At 36.0% G+C, this 18,061-nt stretch overlaps 1 protein-coding gene across 1 annotated transcript in view; it reads left to right on the top strand.

Annotated features, from left to right (window-relative positions):
* Window positions 1–883: 883 nt before the first annotated feature.
* LOC149788866 (adenosine deaminase-like) overlaps window positions 884–18,061 on the top strand; it is a 39,997-nt gene continuing 22,819 nt past the window's right edge. The window contains exons 1-3 of the mRNA XM_089974998.1: window positions 884–1,254; window positions 10,857–10,918; window positions 15,056–15,184. Coding sequence (XP_089831124.1) covers window positions 1,216–1,254; window positions 10,857–10,918; window positions 15,056–15,184 — 230 coding nt within the window. The 5' untranslated portion in view covers window positions 884–1,215. The remainder of the gene's footprint in view (window positions 1,255–10,856; window positions 10,919–15,055; window positions 15,185–18,061) is intronic.

Raw genomic sequence — 18,061 nt, 5'->3', positions numbered from 1 at the left:
AAGAGAGAAGAAAACAAAAATTGAAATTAAGGATAGAGAACAGATTAAAATTAGGTAGATTTGTGATTGGTTCATACCGAGATAAAATTCAGGATGACTAAGTGGGTAGGGTAGAAAACTATCATTATCACGATTATTAACCTTTTTTCTTCTTCATTTTTTAGAAAAATAGATTAACATACAATTTGTCATTATATGTATTTGGTCTGCTTTGGTGTTTTACTACACAGCAACAGAACCACAATATTTCTTCATGGTAGGATTCGAACCAGCAACTTTCCATCTCGAGTCCAGCGCTTACCATCGAACAACAGCAGCTCCTAGAAACACCATTATAACAACTTTAATAGCGCTTTTTCCCTGTCAACTGTTTCTACAGCTATGTAAAAAAAAAAAATATTTCATGACAAATGGCCTCTTTACTCGTACATGCCTACCTGTAATGACACCTGCCCAACCCGAACATCATCTGTCCTCGCACATACCTACCTCTAATGACATCTGCCCAACTCGAACATCGTTAGAATTAGAGAATATTCTCAGAATATTCGGAATACACAAGTAAATTCAACGGATCAAACTGATTTTCTTGTGTAGGCAAGAATCAATAGAAGTACATTTTCAGACAAATGTCAATTTTGGAGACCAGTGCCGGATTATCAAATAGGCAGAGGGGCCCCGTGACAACGGATCAAAATAATATTGATGAAACGTATTAGGAGATAATTTGCGAGGGGGTTGGGGGTGGGGGGGGGGGCAAGATTCGACTGCTAAGGGCCTCCACAGGGTTTAATCCGGCACTGTTGGAAACTCTTTCGTAGATTTCAAATCGACATTGGTGGAACCACAAACGATGACATACGGTAAATAACCTCTGACTCGAGTATACATCATTTCCACGTAATATGCAATCACAGCGATGCATGTGCGTACAAGGACTACGTCTAGCGATCAATACCAACAGCCGACATGATATTTCGCCTCTAGACTGGTCTAACTCGCGGTGGCATTTAACCCGATTGTACACTGCCGAAACCGTTAAGTTTGCTAAGATTTATAAAAATTCAATACAATTGTATCGCTTGGATTCGAATTGTTGCAGCGGAAAATTGACTGATAGCGGTTAAGCTTGAATATCATTTTCAACCGGTAAAAGGAAGAGTTTAAAGCGACAGTACATGCTCTTCTGGGTCACCGAAGTTTCCTTTCCACAACATGGAAAATAACGACTTTAAGGATATCTTCGATTACAAGGTAAACATGTAAACATGTATGTGTAACACACACACACACACACACACACGCGCGCAACAATCGATTTTATATTGTGTAAGAAAAATATTTCAATTTTTAAAAATATGCATTTTTCCTTTCTTACTTTTTTCTTACCTCCCCGTCTCATCAGTCATATCCACATTTGACAAGTCAAGTCGCTTTACAATCTCAATGCAGCAGTAGAAATTAATGCCGGAGAAAACCTGCAGCACCATTAACATAAAACTGGACAACGGCGGTTGTATGTGGGGACGGGACAAATATATCTTCAACAAAGGGTTACCACGTTTGTTATATCCTCATTGATATCTAGTCCAATATATATCGTCGTACCGAGCTCTAATATATATATAAATATAATGCTATGCCAGTCTCACAATTTTATTTTATCTAAATGTTTAGTACAATTATTTAAAATGTTGCGGTTCTCCGATATGGGTTAGAAACGAGAACGCTGCCACCTCGCGCTCAGCAACCTGAAGTACTGCGAACAATGGCGCCATTACAAACCTAACGGAACACGTTCCGGGAGGCAATATTTGACTAAAATACACTGTAAACAAGTAAGGCAAAATAAAATATTGTCATCTAATAATACATAATTATCAAACAGTTACTCGAAACATAGTGACGAGTCTAAATAATCATCACAATGGATGAAATGAGTGTCGGTCCATCTCAGTCAAAGCCGACATGTGCTTTCAACGAGGGACCGTCTCAAGGCAACATAATCATTCGAAACAAGGTACATCCGGGGTTCTCCAAGGGTATAGAGAGTACATGTATAAATAAGGCCCCGTCCTTGCAGACGAGAGACTGACAATATTGAAGTCACAACCGTCTGTCTCCTTTCGGACCAAAATTCTAAATCCAAATTTGTATCAGTCATGATTACTTTTATTCAGGTAAAAGCCCTCTCTGAAAGTGTTATGTTTTACAATATCAAAATTCGGATTTGCCCAGATTTTGATTTATACAAATTTCGGATTTGTCCAAAATTCGGATTTGCCCAGATTTGATTTAGACAAAATTCGGACTTATCCTGATTTAAAGTTATCCGAATTTCGGAATTCGGATTTGCCCAGATTTTGATTTATACCAATTTCGGATTGGTCCAATTCGGATTTGCCCAGATTTTGATTTATACAAATTTAAGATTTGTCTAAAAATTCGGAATTACCCAGATTTCATTTAAAGGTTTTATTTTACAGAATTTATATAAACAGTCGCAACAACCACGCTCTGCTACCAAATGCTATGCCAGTCTCACAATTTTATTTTATCTAAATGTTTAGTACAATTATTTAAAATGTTGCGTACATGTACCTTGTTTCCAATGATTACGTTGCCTTGAGACGGTCCCTCGTTGAAAGCACATGTCGGTGATGATTATTTCGACTCGTCACTATGTTTCGAGTAACTGTTAGATAATTTTTATACAAAATTTGGACTTGACTGTTATATAATTTTTATACAAAATTCGGACTTATCGGACTACAGCTACATACTTACATTATATCAGATAATTAAATAATATTTACTGTCCATACTTAAATGATATCAATTAATTAAATTAAATACAATAATTAAATTAAATACACTGTCCATATTTATATTATACCAGATAATATAGATTCATTATCCATAATTTTTGATACATTTGTAGGAACATTTCACTTTGCTCTCCGATTTTAAACATTTATTGCACATTTTTGGCTGCATAACTTTAAAGAAAACAATCTCAACAATTTGCATTTTCATACGTTGATATATCCTTCTTTCTCAGTTATTTTCTCAAGACTAATAGTTCGTGTATAACACGAGTTAAGAATGTTATAACACGAGTTCGATAAGAAAATTATAACACGAGTTCGATACGTCAGCTGATCTGTAATGCTGGCTATTTTAAAATAGAAGTTTTTGGTTAAAATGGAACACAGTATATTAATGTATTCAGGGGAACTTAACAAAGCAATAATTACATTAGCTATCATGAAGATAAATGAGTGTAATTAATGCAGATGGAATATTTATTATATTTGGGTATAAATATCGTACAATATTCAGATTAATTAACATGCCCAATGACGTTTTATTGTTTCATTTTCTTTTTGGTAGTGGTGGTGGTGGTGGGGTCTCCCAGCTTTAAACAATCAAACAGTATTTCTTCATGTACATAATTTGTTCTTGCTAGATCCACTCAACTATAGCCATGCATTCATTCAGACTAATATTTAATTATTTACATTCCTCGCTGGTTTTCTCAAAACTTGAAACATCAAGTATCGGACGGTGCATGTAGTAACTTTCAGCATGATTTTTTTTCCTTGCTTATGCTGCCACGTTGTAATAAATCTCTAATTTGATGGGGTCTATAGACAACATTTCTGACACCACCAGCAAATTCATCTGGAACAGCCCTCTTAAAATTAGTTTAATTCTGTTTGATTTTTCTTGCATCAAATATGTAAGTTTAAAAGATTCAATTATTTCACGGATTCCGTTCTATTACTTTGGTTTGCCTTTTGAATCAATATTTATCCACGTGACTGGATGTAAAATTGCAGAGAGTATGATTTAAAAGAGACTGTTTGTGAGTACATGCTCTTCAAGTCAGTAATAAATGGATACTCACAAGTATTCATATTTGTTATCTTTATCTGTCAGTCATTCTTTCCATCTTAGTACCATAATATACATTCTTTTAACCAGAAGTATGTTTATGTAATATATGTATGCGAACACAAATTCATGCAAACATATACATAGCCATGCACCAGATGAAATGAAACAGACAGACAGACTGACAGGGAAATAGATGAGAGCCACATATGTCCTATACATGCTTAGTGTGTCTAACATCGATATTTCTCCAAAATGTATACTATAAAAATTCCAGCTGTTCAAGGAAATAAAATTAAAATAATCATCAAGAAGACTCGTACGTGCGCTTGTCTGTTCAAGCGTGGATGACATTTGTGCATCTTTGTTTCAAAAGATATCCTTCCTAGATATAAGTCAGGCTATTTCATGAAAAATATAATGAAGATTAATAGAAATGCAACAGTCTAAATCAATAATAAAAGAACCTTCAGAAGTTAGAATTTTTTTCTCGTTGTCGTTCAATCTCCAGTAACTGCAACGATTACAGCTGTAAAAAATAAACATATTTTTATTATTCTTCAAGCGAGATTAATTGCAGTAACAATCTTTTACGCAGCGATACACTTTCGCACAATCAAATAATACAAACTAGATCAATCATGAGGTAGTAATGGAAAGATAATGAAGTTCTCAAATGGCAGAGAACATTCATTTGAAAGCTGGGAACAGCGCAGGTAATTGAAAAAAATAAAAGATGTAAAAACAATTGGTCAAATATTGATAGGATTTCATTTTAAGATAGCGCGATATCGATCTTGCTTGCGGAATGTGAACTGTCTGTCACATTTTCTTGATCTACATCTGCTTTCTTTAGTGATTGAACTATCCGGAAGTGAGTTGCACCTAGACGCCCTCTGGTGTTTTCAAGGGGAGATAATAACCGTGAAATGGTCTATACAGACTGGCATTAATTCAGATGTGCACCTATCAAAAAACTGCTTTCACCGCTTGGTAGTTTTCACTTTCTGGATTTCAGAGGTCAATTGTAAATAAGAGCTGATAACTCTTCTTACATTTTTTATATTTTATAATTCAGTAATTGCACTTTCAGAGGTTGACACTGTTAGTCTGGCAAAATTATTTTTCCATATTTTAATAACTGCTAAATATAGTGTACTTTAGATTAAATCAGGATGCAATTTCAAGCACATAGGATCAGTCATTTTGGTTTGCTGTGTGCTTAGATTATGTACAATTTCCATATGTACAATATCCAAAGCAATTTCAGTCTCAATACATGAAAATAACAAAGAGGTATGCCAACATTATTTCCAAACAACTTCACCTTGCACCTGTCATTCTCTCAGAAGTTCATAATATCTGTAGAGCGCCCCCTAAGTAGACTTATAAATTTTGCAGAATATAGTTCTCAGTGGGGACGAATTATATCCAATATTTCTTTTTCGACTGGACGGAAAAGACGGATGATTGATCCCTTCAGCGAATACCGCTTCCAAAGTAACTAATGGGATGCACATATTTTGCTACTGATCCATGACATTGGTTTGCCAATTGTAGCCTGGCAAAATGCTAGAAAATGTGTGATCTGCTAGTACTAAGTGACAAGAATTAATGTAGTTACAAAAATACCCCGTGTTTCTTACTCTTCAAAATATAATCTGTTCATTTGTCTAAATCAACAATTCTCAGTTCTGTCAGTTATGTGCCACACATATTATTGAGTACAATAATTGAATAAATGTTTGCTTATCATCTGTTTAATTGAAAGTTGTAATTTTAGTGTAAAACAGTTTCCGAACACAATTTATCATGCTACAAGAGTAGCTTTGTAACTAGTATTAAGTATATCTTTCTCGATCGTGAAATGTTTTCAGTCACGTTTCCTCGACAAAAAATGTTGATACATTTTTGACGGTTTTTCCATACGGACCAAATAATTCTTTGTTCTCGGTTATAGCCAAAATTGACGAAAAAACCCCACTACAAAATGAACTTATGCTTTACCAAGAAATTTTGATAGCACATTGAAAGAACGTTTTACGCTGGGTAGAATTTTGCTTGCTAAAACGAAATAAGTTTTTGACAAATATAGCTGGGTAGACTTGGGATTTCACCACGGATGACTGGACAATGTCTTGTACCGTGCGTTTATGCGCTTCCCGATTTGTTTTCAGTATATCATACCACTTTCAAGCGTAAAGTTAGCTGACCCAGTGCATTGCGAAGTTCTTGGAATAGATGTATACTTTTCGCGGACTAGATTATACTTCTCATGGACTAGATGACTAGATGTATGCATTTCATGGACTAGATTTATGCATTTCATGGATTTGACGTATATTTCATGAACTAGATGTATGCATTTCATGGACTAGATGTATGCTTCTCATCCCTGATTCCGTGGGAAGTTTTTTGTTTTCATCTTGTTACGAGGGAGCTCGTTGTAGCATTCATGGATCACAGTTTTGTCTCGACCTAGACTTATGCACAGTCTCGACACCACTATAGCCTGTAGACCCTTCCATCATCTGCTTGTACGCCACTACACACGGCTGACTTAGTTCTCCATTTCCTTCCGTCCTAGTCGGTTCTCTTCCCTACTGATTTACTGAGACGGATTCCATTGGGATCGCATCCTTTGGCGGAGGTATCTCCGTCCTTCCGTATGTTCTGGATTTCGTTCGCTCTCTTTTACTGTAGTTGAACTAGAGTTGTGGTGGCAGGCTGGGATCTTAGTCCTACAATGTAAGACATAGCACGTGTTGGTTTTGTTTTAGTGCTATGTCTTACTGTCCAAATAGCGGGCTTGTATAGCGTGTTCCGATGTCGTTGACATCAACACGAGTAGTCAAATTTTCAGGAATATCGCACACATTAGGCAGCATATATCAAAGCTCTTCCACTAAATTTATGTGTATTTAATATACTTACTGCGCTGTCTTTATCCTGGCGGAATGATAATATGACACTCGCAAATGGACGCATTTTCATGTTCCGTTGACTCACATTTAAATTTGTTGCAATGCGACGGTAGTCGAGGTATGCCGAAGTATGTTTAAGTAGTTTCATGTGATGGATATGTTTTTTGAACGAAACGAAAGGTTGCTTTACAGTTCCAATAGGCATATTATATTTTTAGTCGTTTCGTTAAAGAATAATATTTCAACTTAATCCGATTTCGGCATTCCCGGCTTTCATCGCTTTCCAGTCAACTGAAATGTAGTCCAACGAAATTTGAAAACAGGTTCATTTCTTTTGTGAGAATTTGAATTTATTAGAGAAAAGACAGAGTAAGTAAAGTCTGACTAAAACATTATGACTTTACTTTGTAGAAAAGCGCCATTAATTTAGTTGCCAGTTGTGTGAGATATTCCTGAAAATTTGACTTTCGTTACAATGTTAATCGACATAAGAACACACTACACAGCGCTGTTTGTTAGGCTGTAGGACACTGACGCCCAAAACAGAAATATCAGCGTCAAGGTCTTACATATAGGACTAGCTGGGATCTCGGTTTCCAGTTTTCACTCTTCGCTTGTACTCTACGCCTATTCCGCATGGTCCTACCTGTTAGTGTTCGTAGGTCGTGTTTTCGTTCTTGTCTGGGGTTTTTTATTAGAAGAAAGAGCGTAGTTCGTTTCTGCTGGGCCATGATAATCCACCTATTAGCTGTTTTAGATCTAATCCTTTTTGGTCTGTCAGAGATTGTGGTGGAATAAATTCCGGTCGGTTCTGGGAGTTTACTTCCACCTCTAGAGTTGATCTTTGCACTGTAACAGTCTTGGTATATGAGACAACTTACTAACCAGATGAACTCGCCAGAACCATTGAATCTAGTGGTATGTGCACCCGAATTTGAGACGGACGAACGAAATTCAGTTCCCGATCGCAACAGTTAGGCTTTATATCCCTCCAGCCATAGTTCAGTCTCTTCTTATTCCGTAGCTTGTTCCCCGGATGAGAATGGATTTCGATCGCTCTTATACGTGACTCAGTTTGACATTCGAAGACGTATGTCAAAATGGGAAAGTAGGGTATTTTGTGTTTGTGTTGGGGTGGGTGTAGCTTTCTAAATAGTAGAGGACACTTACACATCAGTCTGGCTCTTCTGAACAGTTTTGTATTCTCGTTCTGCGCATGGCTGAGTTGCAGACGAAGTGGGTTCGATTCTCGACCACAACAGTTAGACTTTGTGTAACCCTTCCCGTTAAATCTGCCTACGTTGAGACTTATGGACCATCACTTAGCCAGACTGCTTTCTGGCCTGTCAAAGGCCTCTTGATTTGTTTGTTCCAATACATCGTTTGCACAGGACATGTAGGTTATATAGATAAAAGCAGTAATTCTTGTCAGAATAGTTACCGTAAATTAACGTCTTGGTCTTACTGTCACGTTCGAGAACAAAAAGGGTACAATCTAGTGAAAATTAACAATGTTACTTTTTAAGAGTTCTTAACCCAAGACGTTCGTCGTATTGGTTAGATTTTAGTTAAATCAAAGCTCGTCGTAGTTGTTAGATTTTAGTTAGATTAAAGTTCGTTGATCTGGTTCGATTTTAGTTAGATCAATGCTCTTCGTACTGATTAGGTTTGAGTAAGACCAAAGCTCGTCGTATTGGTTAGAATTTAGTTAGATCAAAGCTTGTCGATTTTAGTTAGACCAAAACTCGTCGTTCTGGTTAGGTTTTAGTTAGACCAAAACTCGTCGTACTGGTAATATTTCTGTTAGATCAAAGCTCGTCGTACTGGTTAGGTTTGAGTTAGATCAATGCTAGTCGTACCGGTTACATTTTAGTTAGACCACAGCTCGACTTACTGGTTAGATTTTAGTTAGACTCGTCGTACTGGTTAGATTTTAGTGAGACCAAAGCTCGTCGTACTGGTTAGGTTTTAGTTATTTATACACTCCTTAATTTTATGATTTTAAAAAAATATCTGTCTAGTCATCATTTCCTAATTGAAGAGTAAGGTAACCGTACAAGGTAGATCACACTAAAACCAAGGCGATGTTTATTCTGTGTGGGCGCTGTTATGATTGACACCGTGATAACAGTCTATGCAAAATCGCTAAATCAGACAATTCATCGGAGCGAGGTTATATGGAAACTTTATTTATTGCAAACAAGCGTGCTTGTCTGCACGTGAGAGAATGTATCATTTATGCAGATGAACAACAATTTTGAAAAGTCATGCGCATTTAGGAAAATTGAAAGGGCGCGTGGTATGCGTCATTGTTGCTATTCTCGTTGTGGTTTTTTTTTTTTTTTTTTTTTTTTGTTGCTCTTTTAAGTGTCAGTAAAGAATTCGAAACTTGCAGGTCTTCAAGATGTGGCTTTTTCTGTTGAACATGTGTTCCATGTCAGAAACTATTTACAGGACAGGAATTGTTATTATTAGCGTTGTCATATGAAAGGGTAAAACACTGTCCGGTAGAACGAAGGTTCGCATTTTGATCATTCCTCCATCAAATCATCGACTGCATTTCTCTGGCAAGACAATGATCTTCAAGAAGGTCATATTATTTCACCTTGTGTCATTATCCGACAACTGATGTTGATGTACATGCGGATTTATCTTGGAAATGTATCTTGTACTAATTTTGGTGCAAATTTAGGCCTGTTACATGAGAACCTGGCCTAAGTGATATGTGATGGGAATATTATTTGGGCGATGGGAAGAAACCTACTTTTTATTGGATAATTTAAAGTTTTAAAATGAATAGTTTGAACATCTGGATGAGTCCAGTTAAAAATTGACTCCATAACAGCAAGGCGTACTATATGGCAAGCTAGCAGGGTCATAATCAACAACAAAATAAAAGCAGATGTCAGTTACAGATAAGAGTGCAGTCCGTTTCGTAAATCACGCTCGGACATAGAGAGCAAAGTAAAGTTTTGCTTCATATTTTTCAAGCAAAAACGAATTTATAACACCCTCGATTTTTTTCAATTTTTTTTTAAATTTTTTTATTTTACAACCGATTAGTTAGTAATAGTGGAGTACAATGCCGATTTGTGGCTTGGACATTTTTTGTCCTGCCATAAAGATGGACCCTTGTGCATCCGTCTGTCCGTCCATTTGTTAAAACTTGGACGTGTGTATCACTTAGGCCAGGTTCTCATGTACTACATTGGCTTCAGGTTCATACACCTTTCTACGTGGATACGTTGCTTTTCTACTCCCTGTAGGTCAGTGTAACCTATATTTCACGCTACAGTTCCTTTCCTTAAGACTTGCAAAAATGGCGGGTGGCAAGTCAAGTTTTATGAACATGTTTCTAGTTAAAATAACTGATCAGCAGCTTTATGTTATGATATTTCTCATGAAATTTAGAATTCTGAACGAAAAACACTATAAGCCGGTCACCGTGACTTACATTGTAAAGTAAACGTTTAAAATTAAGACCGTCGGTCTAATGGGCGTGTATTCGTCGTGCTGAGTAGGTTTAGTTTCACCTCTAGATTTTTGAAAAATTATATCGATGACTCTCTCTCTCTCTCTCTCTCTCTCTCTCTCTCTCTCTCTCTCTCTATATATATATATATATATATATATATATATATATATATATATATATATATATATATATATATATATGCATGTATGTTCTACCTCAGGGCAATATCACCGTGACAGTGTTTGGCTAAGTACCAAGTAAGGTTCAAATGGCAATGTGAAGAAGAAAATACTTATTGCCACGTATCAGCAATATACTATCATAACATTATTATTATTATTATTATTATTATTATTATTATCATTATTATTATTATTATTATTATTATTATTATTATTGCATCTGTTATATTACTTAAAAGTGTCTACATAAAGTAACTTTCAGAGTTTAGAAAGATCTCAGAAAACTCGAAAGTTTTGTACAAATATTGTACATAAAGCATGAAAAAATACGAATTGCTTAATTGTAATTAATGTCTCACTTTACCTGCATGATTACAGATTGAGTTACATGTCCACCTTGACGGGTCAATTAGACCAGAGACGGTCCTGGACATTGCCAAGTAAGTGACATGGATCATTCTAATTAACGTCACACTTATGTATTCAGATTTAAATTGCAATCGTCGAAATCAGATATACATTCATAAGATACCGATGTTAAAAAAGACAAACAAACAAAATAAATAAAAAATTTCAAACACATTTCTGGGATGGAGAGAAAACGTAAGGAAATATGTAGACTTTCAGTGATATCAAGTTTACAGAGTCTTGATAGCTTCAAAATATTTATTAAAAAAAAGATCAAAGTACAACTCACAGCCTTGCCAAAAAACTTAAATCACAAAATCTCCTTTCCTTGATTATGTGGTTTGCACGGAAATTTAAAGTGTGAAAATCTTTCTTGCTTGTATCTATCACTTCGTTCATTTTTATATATCTTTCCATCTATGAATGAATTCGTCTATAATAATAATAATAATAATAGTAAAAACGACAAAAATAATAATAACGACTTTTTAAATAGGGTGAAAGTTAATTAAGGAAATTAATGCTACTTTTGACCCTTATTATGTGCATATTTACACACATAATACATAATTACACACACACATGATACATAATTATACACAAATAATAATTACACACACATGATACATAATTATACACAAATAATACATACTTACACACACATGATACATAATTATACATACATGATACATAATTACACACACATGATACATAATTATACACAAATAATACATACTTACACACACATGATACATAATTATACATAATACATAATTACACACACATGATACATAATTATACACAAATAATACATACACACACATGATACATAATTATACATACATAATACATAATTACACACACATGATACATAATTATACACATAATAAATAATTACACACACATAATACATAATTACACACAATATTTCATACTTGCATACATATAATACATAATTATACACGCATGATACATAATTGCACACACATAATACATATTTACACATACACAGTACATAATTACACATACATAATACATAATTACACACATATAATGCATAGTTAAACACAGAATAAATAGTTACAAACACAATAAAGCAAATATAACTTACAATAATTTACATTTATGTATAGATCTATATATTTGTTTAATATTTAAAAACAAATGTATTGCTATTTTGAAAGTAACACAGCCTTTCCAATAATTCCAGCTATAAATTCGGCAAATTCTTTTCAATAACGTGCAAGCAAAATTATTATTGAATCAAACATTAGTTTCTTTCCTGTGTGCATGTAAGAGAGGGAGACCTGAGGTACCGCACAACAGGTAAATAGGGTTACTTGTGTAGACTGGCTGTACTTGTCAGATATAATTTATTGCATATTTATTCGTTAGTATGTGCACATTTGAGGTACTAGTCAAATACAGTTCATTGTACATATTTATAATTCATGGGCGCCACTTAGTTTTTTGAGGGAGGAGGGGGAAACATGTGGTGGTCGGCTATTACGTTTAACTGACATAGGTCACAACACGTTTAGAGGATGAAATTTGGGGGGGGGGGGGCAAGTTCACCCTCCCCCATTGCCCCTATGTGCAGGCGCCCATGGTATACGTTTTGCATGTGCTAACTGAATTGTGTTGTCCAGCAATAATTATGCCACAGCTGTGTGGTGTGTTTCTACTGTACTCACAGACACTCCATGGAAAGACGCATGCCTAGAAACACGTGTATACTATGCAAACACTTCGACGCTTAATCTTTATAAATAGCACATCGTAGTCACCAAAAGTGTGTTCCAATCACTTGAAAGTGTACAACCTCTATCGCTGTGAAATACTTATAACATATGATTTGTATTTTAAACTTCTGCTAAACAAACTTACAATTCACTTTTTATTTTGTACAGTTGTGGCAACACTCAAAGATAAAATAATCCAATTTACTGATTTGCATGGGCAGGCAATTAAGTGTTGTTACTGCGTTACGTCTGCTTCAAAATTTAATTTAATTTTTTCTCTCACAAAAATCACGATTAGTTTTGTTTTCCCAGGATATATCAGTTAATCAATACCGCAAAAGTGAAATGCCTAAAATCTCGTTTCTCTGTTTCATATTTTTTGATCTATATCTCTTGCATACCTTTAATTACAACACCTTATTATTTTAAGTACCACCTATCTACGTTCACATACAGGTGTTGATTCACTCTCCAATGGTGTGATAAGGCAGAAAATCGTAATTGTACCTTTGTACAATGTCGGTGGAGAGATTGCATTTTCTACATGTCTGGCAGATTTGTCTGTTTTAGCACTTGATTATAAAAAGGGTATGATAAGAAGTCGGGTATTTGTTGAATAAAACAAATATGCATTTCCTGTTTCACCTGGTTACAATCGGGGTATGGTAAAATATAATAAGATATGTGTTGCATTAGTGGATAAAGTGGTGTCCTGTCTCAACAACTTATCTTGTGTCCGCGTTTACAGGTATGATGGCAATATAACTTTATGCCGAGACAATCTGACAAGTACTTTTTTTCACACTAATTTTTAATTACATGTCAGGCAGAACAAAACAGAGACAGGAACCAGAGATGGGTATCATGAGAGAGAGAGAGAGAGAGAGAGAGAGAGTTCTTGTTGTTGTTGTGGGGTTTAACGCCATTTTTAGCACACGACAGGCATTCATGGCGGCCAGTATTAATGGTGGAGGAAGAACCATGGAAAACCACGAGAAGAACCACCGATCCACAAAAAGCTACTGGCAAGCTTTCTCACATACCCACATTAGCCGAATCCTATACTCGAACACAGAGAGAGAGAGAGAGAGAGAGAGAGAGAGAGAGAGATTATAGGATTTTTCTTTTTATGAATAAAAAAGTGAAATCTATGCTATGCCTACTTTGAGTGCTAGGTTCAAATCCCGATTCCGAATTTTGAATGCTAGGTTCAAATCCCGATTTTGAATTTTGCCAAGGATAGATGTTGTAAATGTTTACTTGATCAGTAATAATAGGTTGTCTTCATTCTTTTTTCAATGGACAGCATTCTAGATAATCGCTTCAGTCTTCAAAAATGGTATTGCCTGTCCATATCCATGCTGAAAGTCCGAAAGGATGACCATAGGGTGTGTGTGTGTGTGTGTGAGAGAGAGAGAGAGAGAGAGAGATTAGGATTTGTAATGTAGCTTTAACAATTTTTCAGTCATATCGCTACGATGTCTGCAGCGTGGCAGTTTATAATGATTTCTAGCACTGGGGCATCATGCCGCAGACATGTGGCATGATGTCCCACCCAGTCACATTATCCTGACACCAGGCCGACCAGTCCTAACACAAACCTCGTAATGCTGAGCGCCAAAAGAGGCAGCTGTTAATACCATTTTTGTAAGTTTTTGGTATGACTTGGCCGCGGTTTGAACCCACGACCTTCCGGTTCCGAGGCGGACGCTCTAACCACTAGGCCACCGGAGCGGTCCTGACCATACGGATTCATATCCATGCATAAAGTCAGCCTGGTTGACCATGCAATGAATGGTTGACCATGGAATGAAAGGCTGACCATACAAGTTTAGCGGTTTCTGACTTTCGCACATTTTTACATGATTTTTTAAAAAATTGCCAGACACTAAACTGTGCACCCAATATGGTTGAATAAAATGATATTGTACATTAACACCATCATAAACGTCTAAACATGAAAGACGTAAATCGTCGAAGTGTTTTTATGCATTATATATTACCACTCTGAGAGCTTCACCATGATTCCAAACTCGGTATTATAGAGCAACGTGTCAAAGGTTAACAAGGCCAGTGACCTCATTTTTCATGGACGGGACCATTCACGAGTTAATTGCTTTTATCATTATTATCTTTGTTGTTAACATTTCATCCGATCTTTCACTAAATGTTATTTTTACCATTTCTTCTTCATCTTGAAGACAAACCCAAATAAGTTGGCATTAATGCGTTATGCTCTAAGTTCTTATCGCAAACAGTTCCAGCAAAAAGAGTCCAACAAGAGGCCCCATTAGGCCAGGAACAATTACAAAGTTTTCCTCTTTCTTTACGAATTAATGTGCTCTTTATGCCACAAAGTATGATGAGAGAAAATGAAAACGGGACAGTTTTTTTAGCTGACATGTAATGATGATATTCTAATTGTAGCCAGCGAGGTCTGCAGACACACCTACCTCATCGAACTGTGGAAGAGTTGAAGAGAGACATTGTGATAAAAAAACCATGCAGTCTCTCCAAGCTACTGGAATCTTTTGGATATTTTATGCCCATCATTGCGTGAGTGTACATTTCACACACACACACACACACACATGCATGAACGCACGCATTTTTATTCAAACTACTAGGTGATTATTCCCACTGAGTTTTATTCAGTGGTCTTTTTTCCCCAGGTTCTCATTCGTACGGATAGAAGTCAATAAATTCGACCGAGTACCTGGTTTATAGTCCTCACTCGATACCTCTTGTATGTTTCTGCACTGTCATCATTGAATACTGGTCAGAATTGTAGTTTAAGGTTGCTTTATAACACACCCACCAACCCTCCCCATCCCCACCCCAACTCATATAGATATTTGTTCTTACTTTGATATTGTTTGTATCTTTAAGTCATAAATGAAATTACTACGATTCAGGATATTACACTTTATTGGCTAAATAACTTAGTCGTCTAGTCTAGTGAGTCAATTAGTCAGTCACTTATCTAATCAATAAACTGTTTAGTGATTCTAGCATGATTTTAGTTTCGTGGGTCTACCATTCAGGTGAATAGATAAGCATGCAGTGATAACACAGTTAGAGAGCTTGATAGTGCATATGTATGCAATAGAAATGCAGGGAAATTATTGGGTAGGTAGGTAATAGAAATGCAGGGAAATGATTGGGTAGGTATGCAATAGAAATGCAGGGAAATTATTGGGTAGGTAGGTAATTTGGTAGGTAGGTAATAGAAATGCAGGGAAATGATTGGGTAGGTATGCAATAGAAATGCAGGGAAATTATTGGGTAGGTAGGTAATAGAAATGCAGGGAAATTATTGGGTAGGTATGCAATAGAAATGCAGGGAAATTATTGGGTAGGTAGGTAATTTGGTAGGTAGGTAATAGAAATGCAGGGAATGATTGGGTAGGTATGCAGTAGAAATGCAGGAAATTATTGGGTAGGTAGGTAATAGAAATGCAGGGAAATGATTGGGTAGGTAGGTAATAGAAATGCAGGGAAATGATTGGGTAGGTAGGTAATAGAACTGCAGGGAAATGATTGGGTAGGTAGGCAATAGAAATGCAGGGAAATGATTGGGTAGGTAGGTAATAGAAATGCAGGGAAATGATTGGGTAGGTAGGTAATAGAAATACAGGGAAATAATTGGGTAGGTAGGTAGGTAATAGAAATGCAGGGAAATAATTGAGCAAGTAGGTAATCGAAATAGTGGGAAATAATTGGATATATAGGTATGAGGCACCGTAGAGAACAAAAGCTGGTACACTAAGAAAGTTGCAGTTGAAATTTCAATGTTGTACGCAGAGAACTCTAATTTCCCGGGCTGATTCAAATTGTTGACTTAAAAGTTCTACTTTTATTTACGATTTTATATTATCTACTGAAAGGTACACCAGTGGTTGAAACTTCAGTGTTTTATGTAGAGAATCCTAATTTCACATGTTGCACCAAGCCATTTCCGCTGAAAATTCCATTTCATAAATTGTGTTAATAAATTGTAATAAAATGTCGATATATATACCAACATACACAGTATGATTCAACATGTGCAATTGGGATTCTCGACACCGGAAATAGAACTTGTAACTAACGCAGTGCAACTCAACAGATAATAGCGAAAACCTCGACACAGGAAGTAAAGCATTCAACCAACATTACGTAGCTGAACATTCAGCTACTGCCGTGTAGTTCAACCGATAGAATATCAAAACCTCCATATGTGAAATGTCACCTTGAACGCAAACAGTTTGAATCAACATGTGAAACTGGATTGAATTTTCAACCACCGCTGTATAAATGCAGCATGTACAATGTAGAAGCTCGATACAGAAAACGGAATCGTTAACCAGACTATGTAATGAAACTACTCTACGTATGAATTAAACTTTTGGCACCGACAATTTGATGCAGTATGTCAAATTGGAATTATCGACATGCGAAACTGAAATTGACACGGCTACTTTGTCATTGGACAATATTCTGTCCCGTACGGCGCTGCATAAGTAGGTAGTAGTTCAGTAAGAAAATCGCCCTTTTCGTGGTTAGATGGGAGAATATTCAAGGCCGTTCGAGCCACAAGCACGATGAACTTACGCTTTTAAAATTTTGGACCAAAAACAAACGCGATGGAGTCCCCAGACGATGTTCTTGATTTGTTCTGACTTTGTTAATATGTTTATAAATTACTAATTATTTAATTAGACATTACTTGTATCCTGTAAATACATGTATTTCACCCATGGTTCCCTTTCTCTTTCTCTGGTGGATTTGTGCTAAGGGTTTTATATAGGTGGAGTTTGGTCCATAACTCCATTTGCTCATTAATATACAAATATAATTTTTTTTTTTTTACAAATGCATGATGCAAAGCTACTCTCCTAAATTTGATAAAAATGAGTTTTATTAAAAAAAAAGGAAGACCATCACAATTTTTCAAAATTTGCGCAGAACAACCTCAATAAAATGACACACACATTTAGTAGATAGGTCGTTCCCATGCTGAACAGTTTTATTATACTAAATAATACTATACTGCTGCTTGAGTGCTTAGATCCAGAATTGCCTTCACTAACTGATGTTATTAATACCTCTCTATCATCCGGGGAATTCCCATCATTTTTCAAATCTGCCACTGTAAAGCCTCTGCTGAAAAAACCAACACTAGACCATGACGATTTAAAGAACTACCGCCCAGTTTCTAATCTCCCATTCATATAAAAAATCTTAGAAAAGGTTGTTCTATCCCAGCTTGTATCTCATTTAAATTCAAACAGTCTTTTTAGTAATGTACAATCTGCATATCGCCCTTGCCACAGTACTGAAACTACTCTTCTAAAAGTAGTTAATGACATTCTCTCTGCGTTGGATAGCGGAAAGATTACAGTCCTCACCCTCCTTGATTTGTCTGCAGCATTTAACAAAATAGACAATGAT

The sequence above is a fragment of the Sinohyriopsis cumingii genome, chromosome 11 (assembly GCF_028554795.1).
Source record: "Sinohyriopsis cumingii isolate HCF-2022 chromosome 11, ASM2855479v2, whole genome shotgun sequence".
Lineage (NCBI taxonomy): Eukaryota > Metazoa > Mollusca > Bivalvia > Unionida > Unionidae > Sinohyriopsis > Sinohyriopsis cumingii.
Note: the sequence above shows the minus strand (reverse complement) of the source record. Positions and strands in the feature narration are given on the sequence as shown.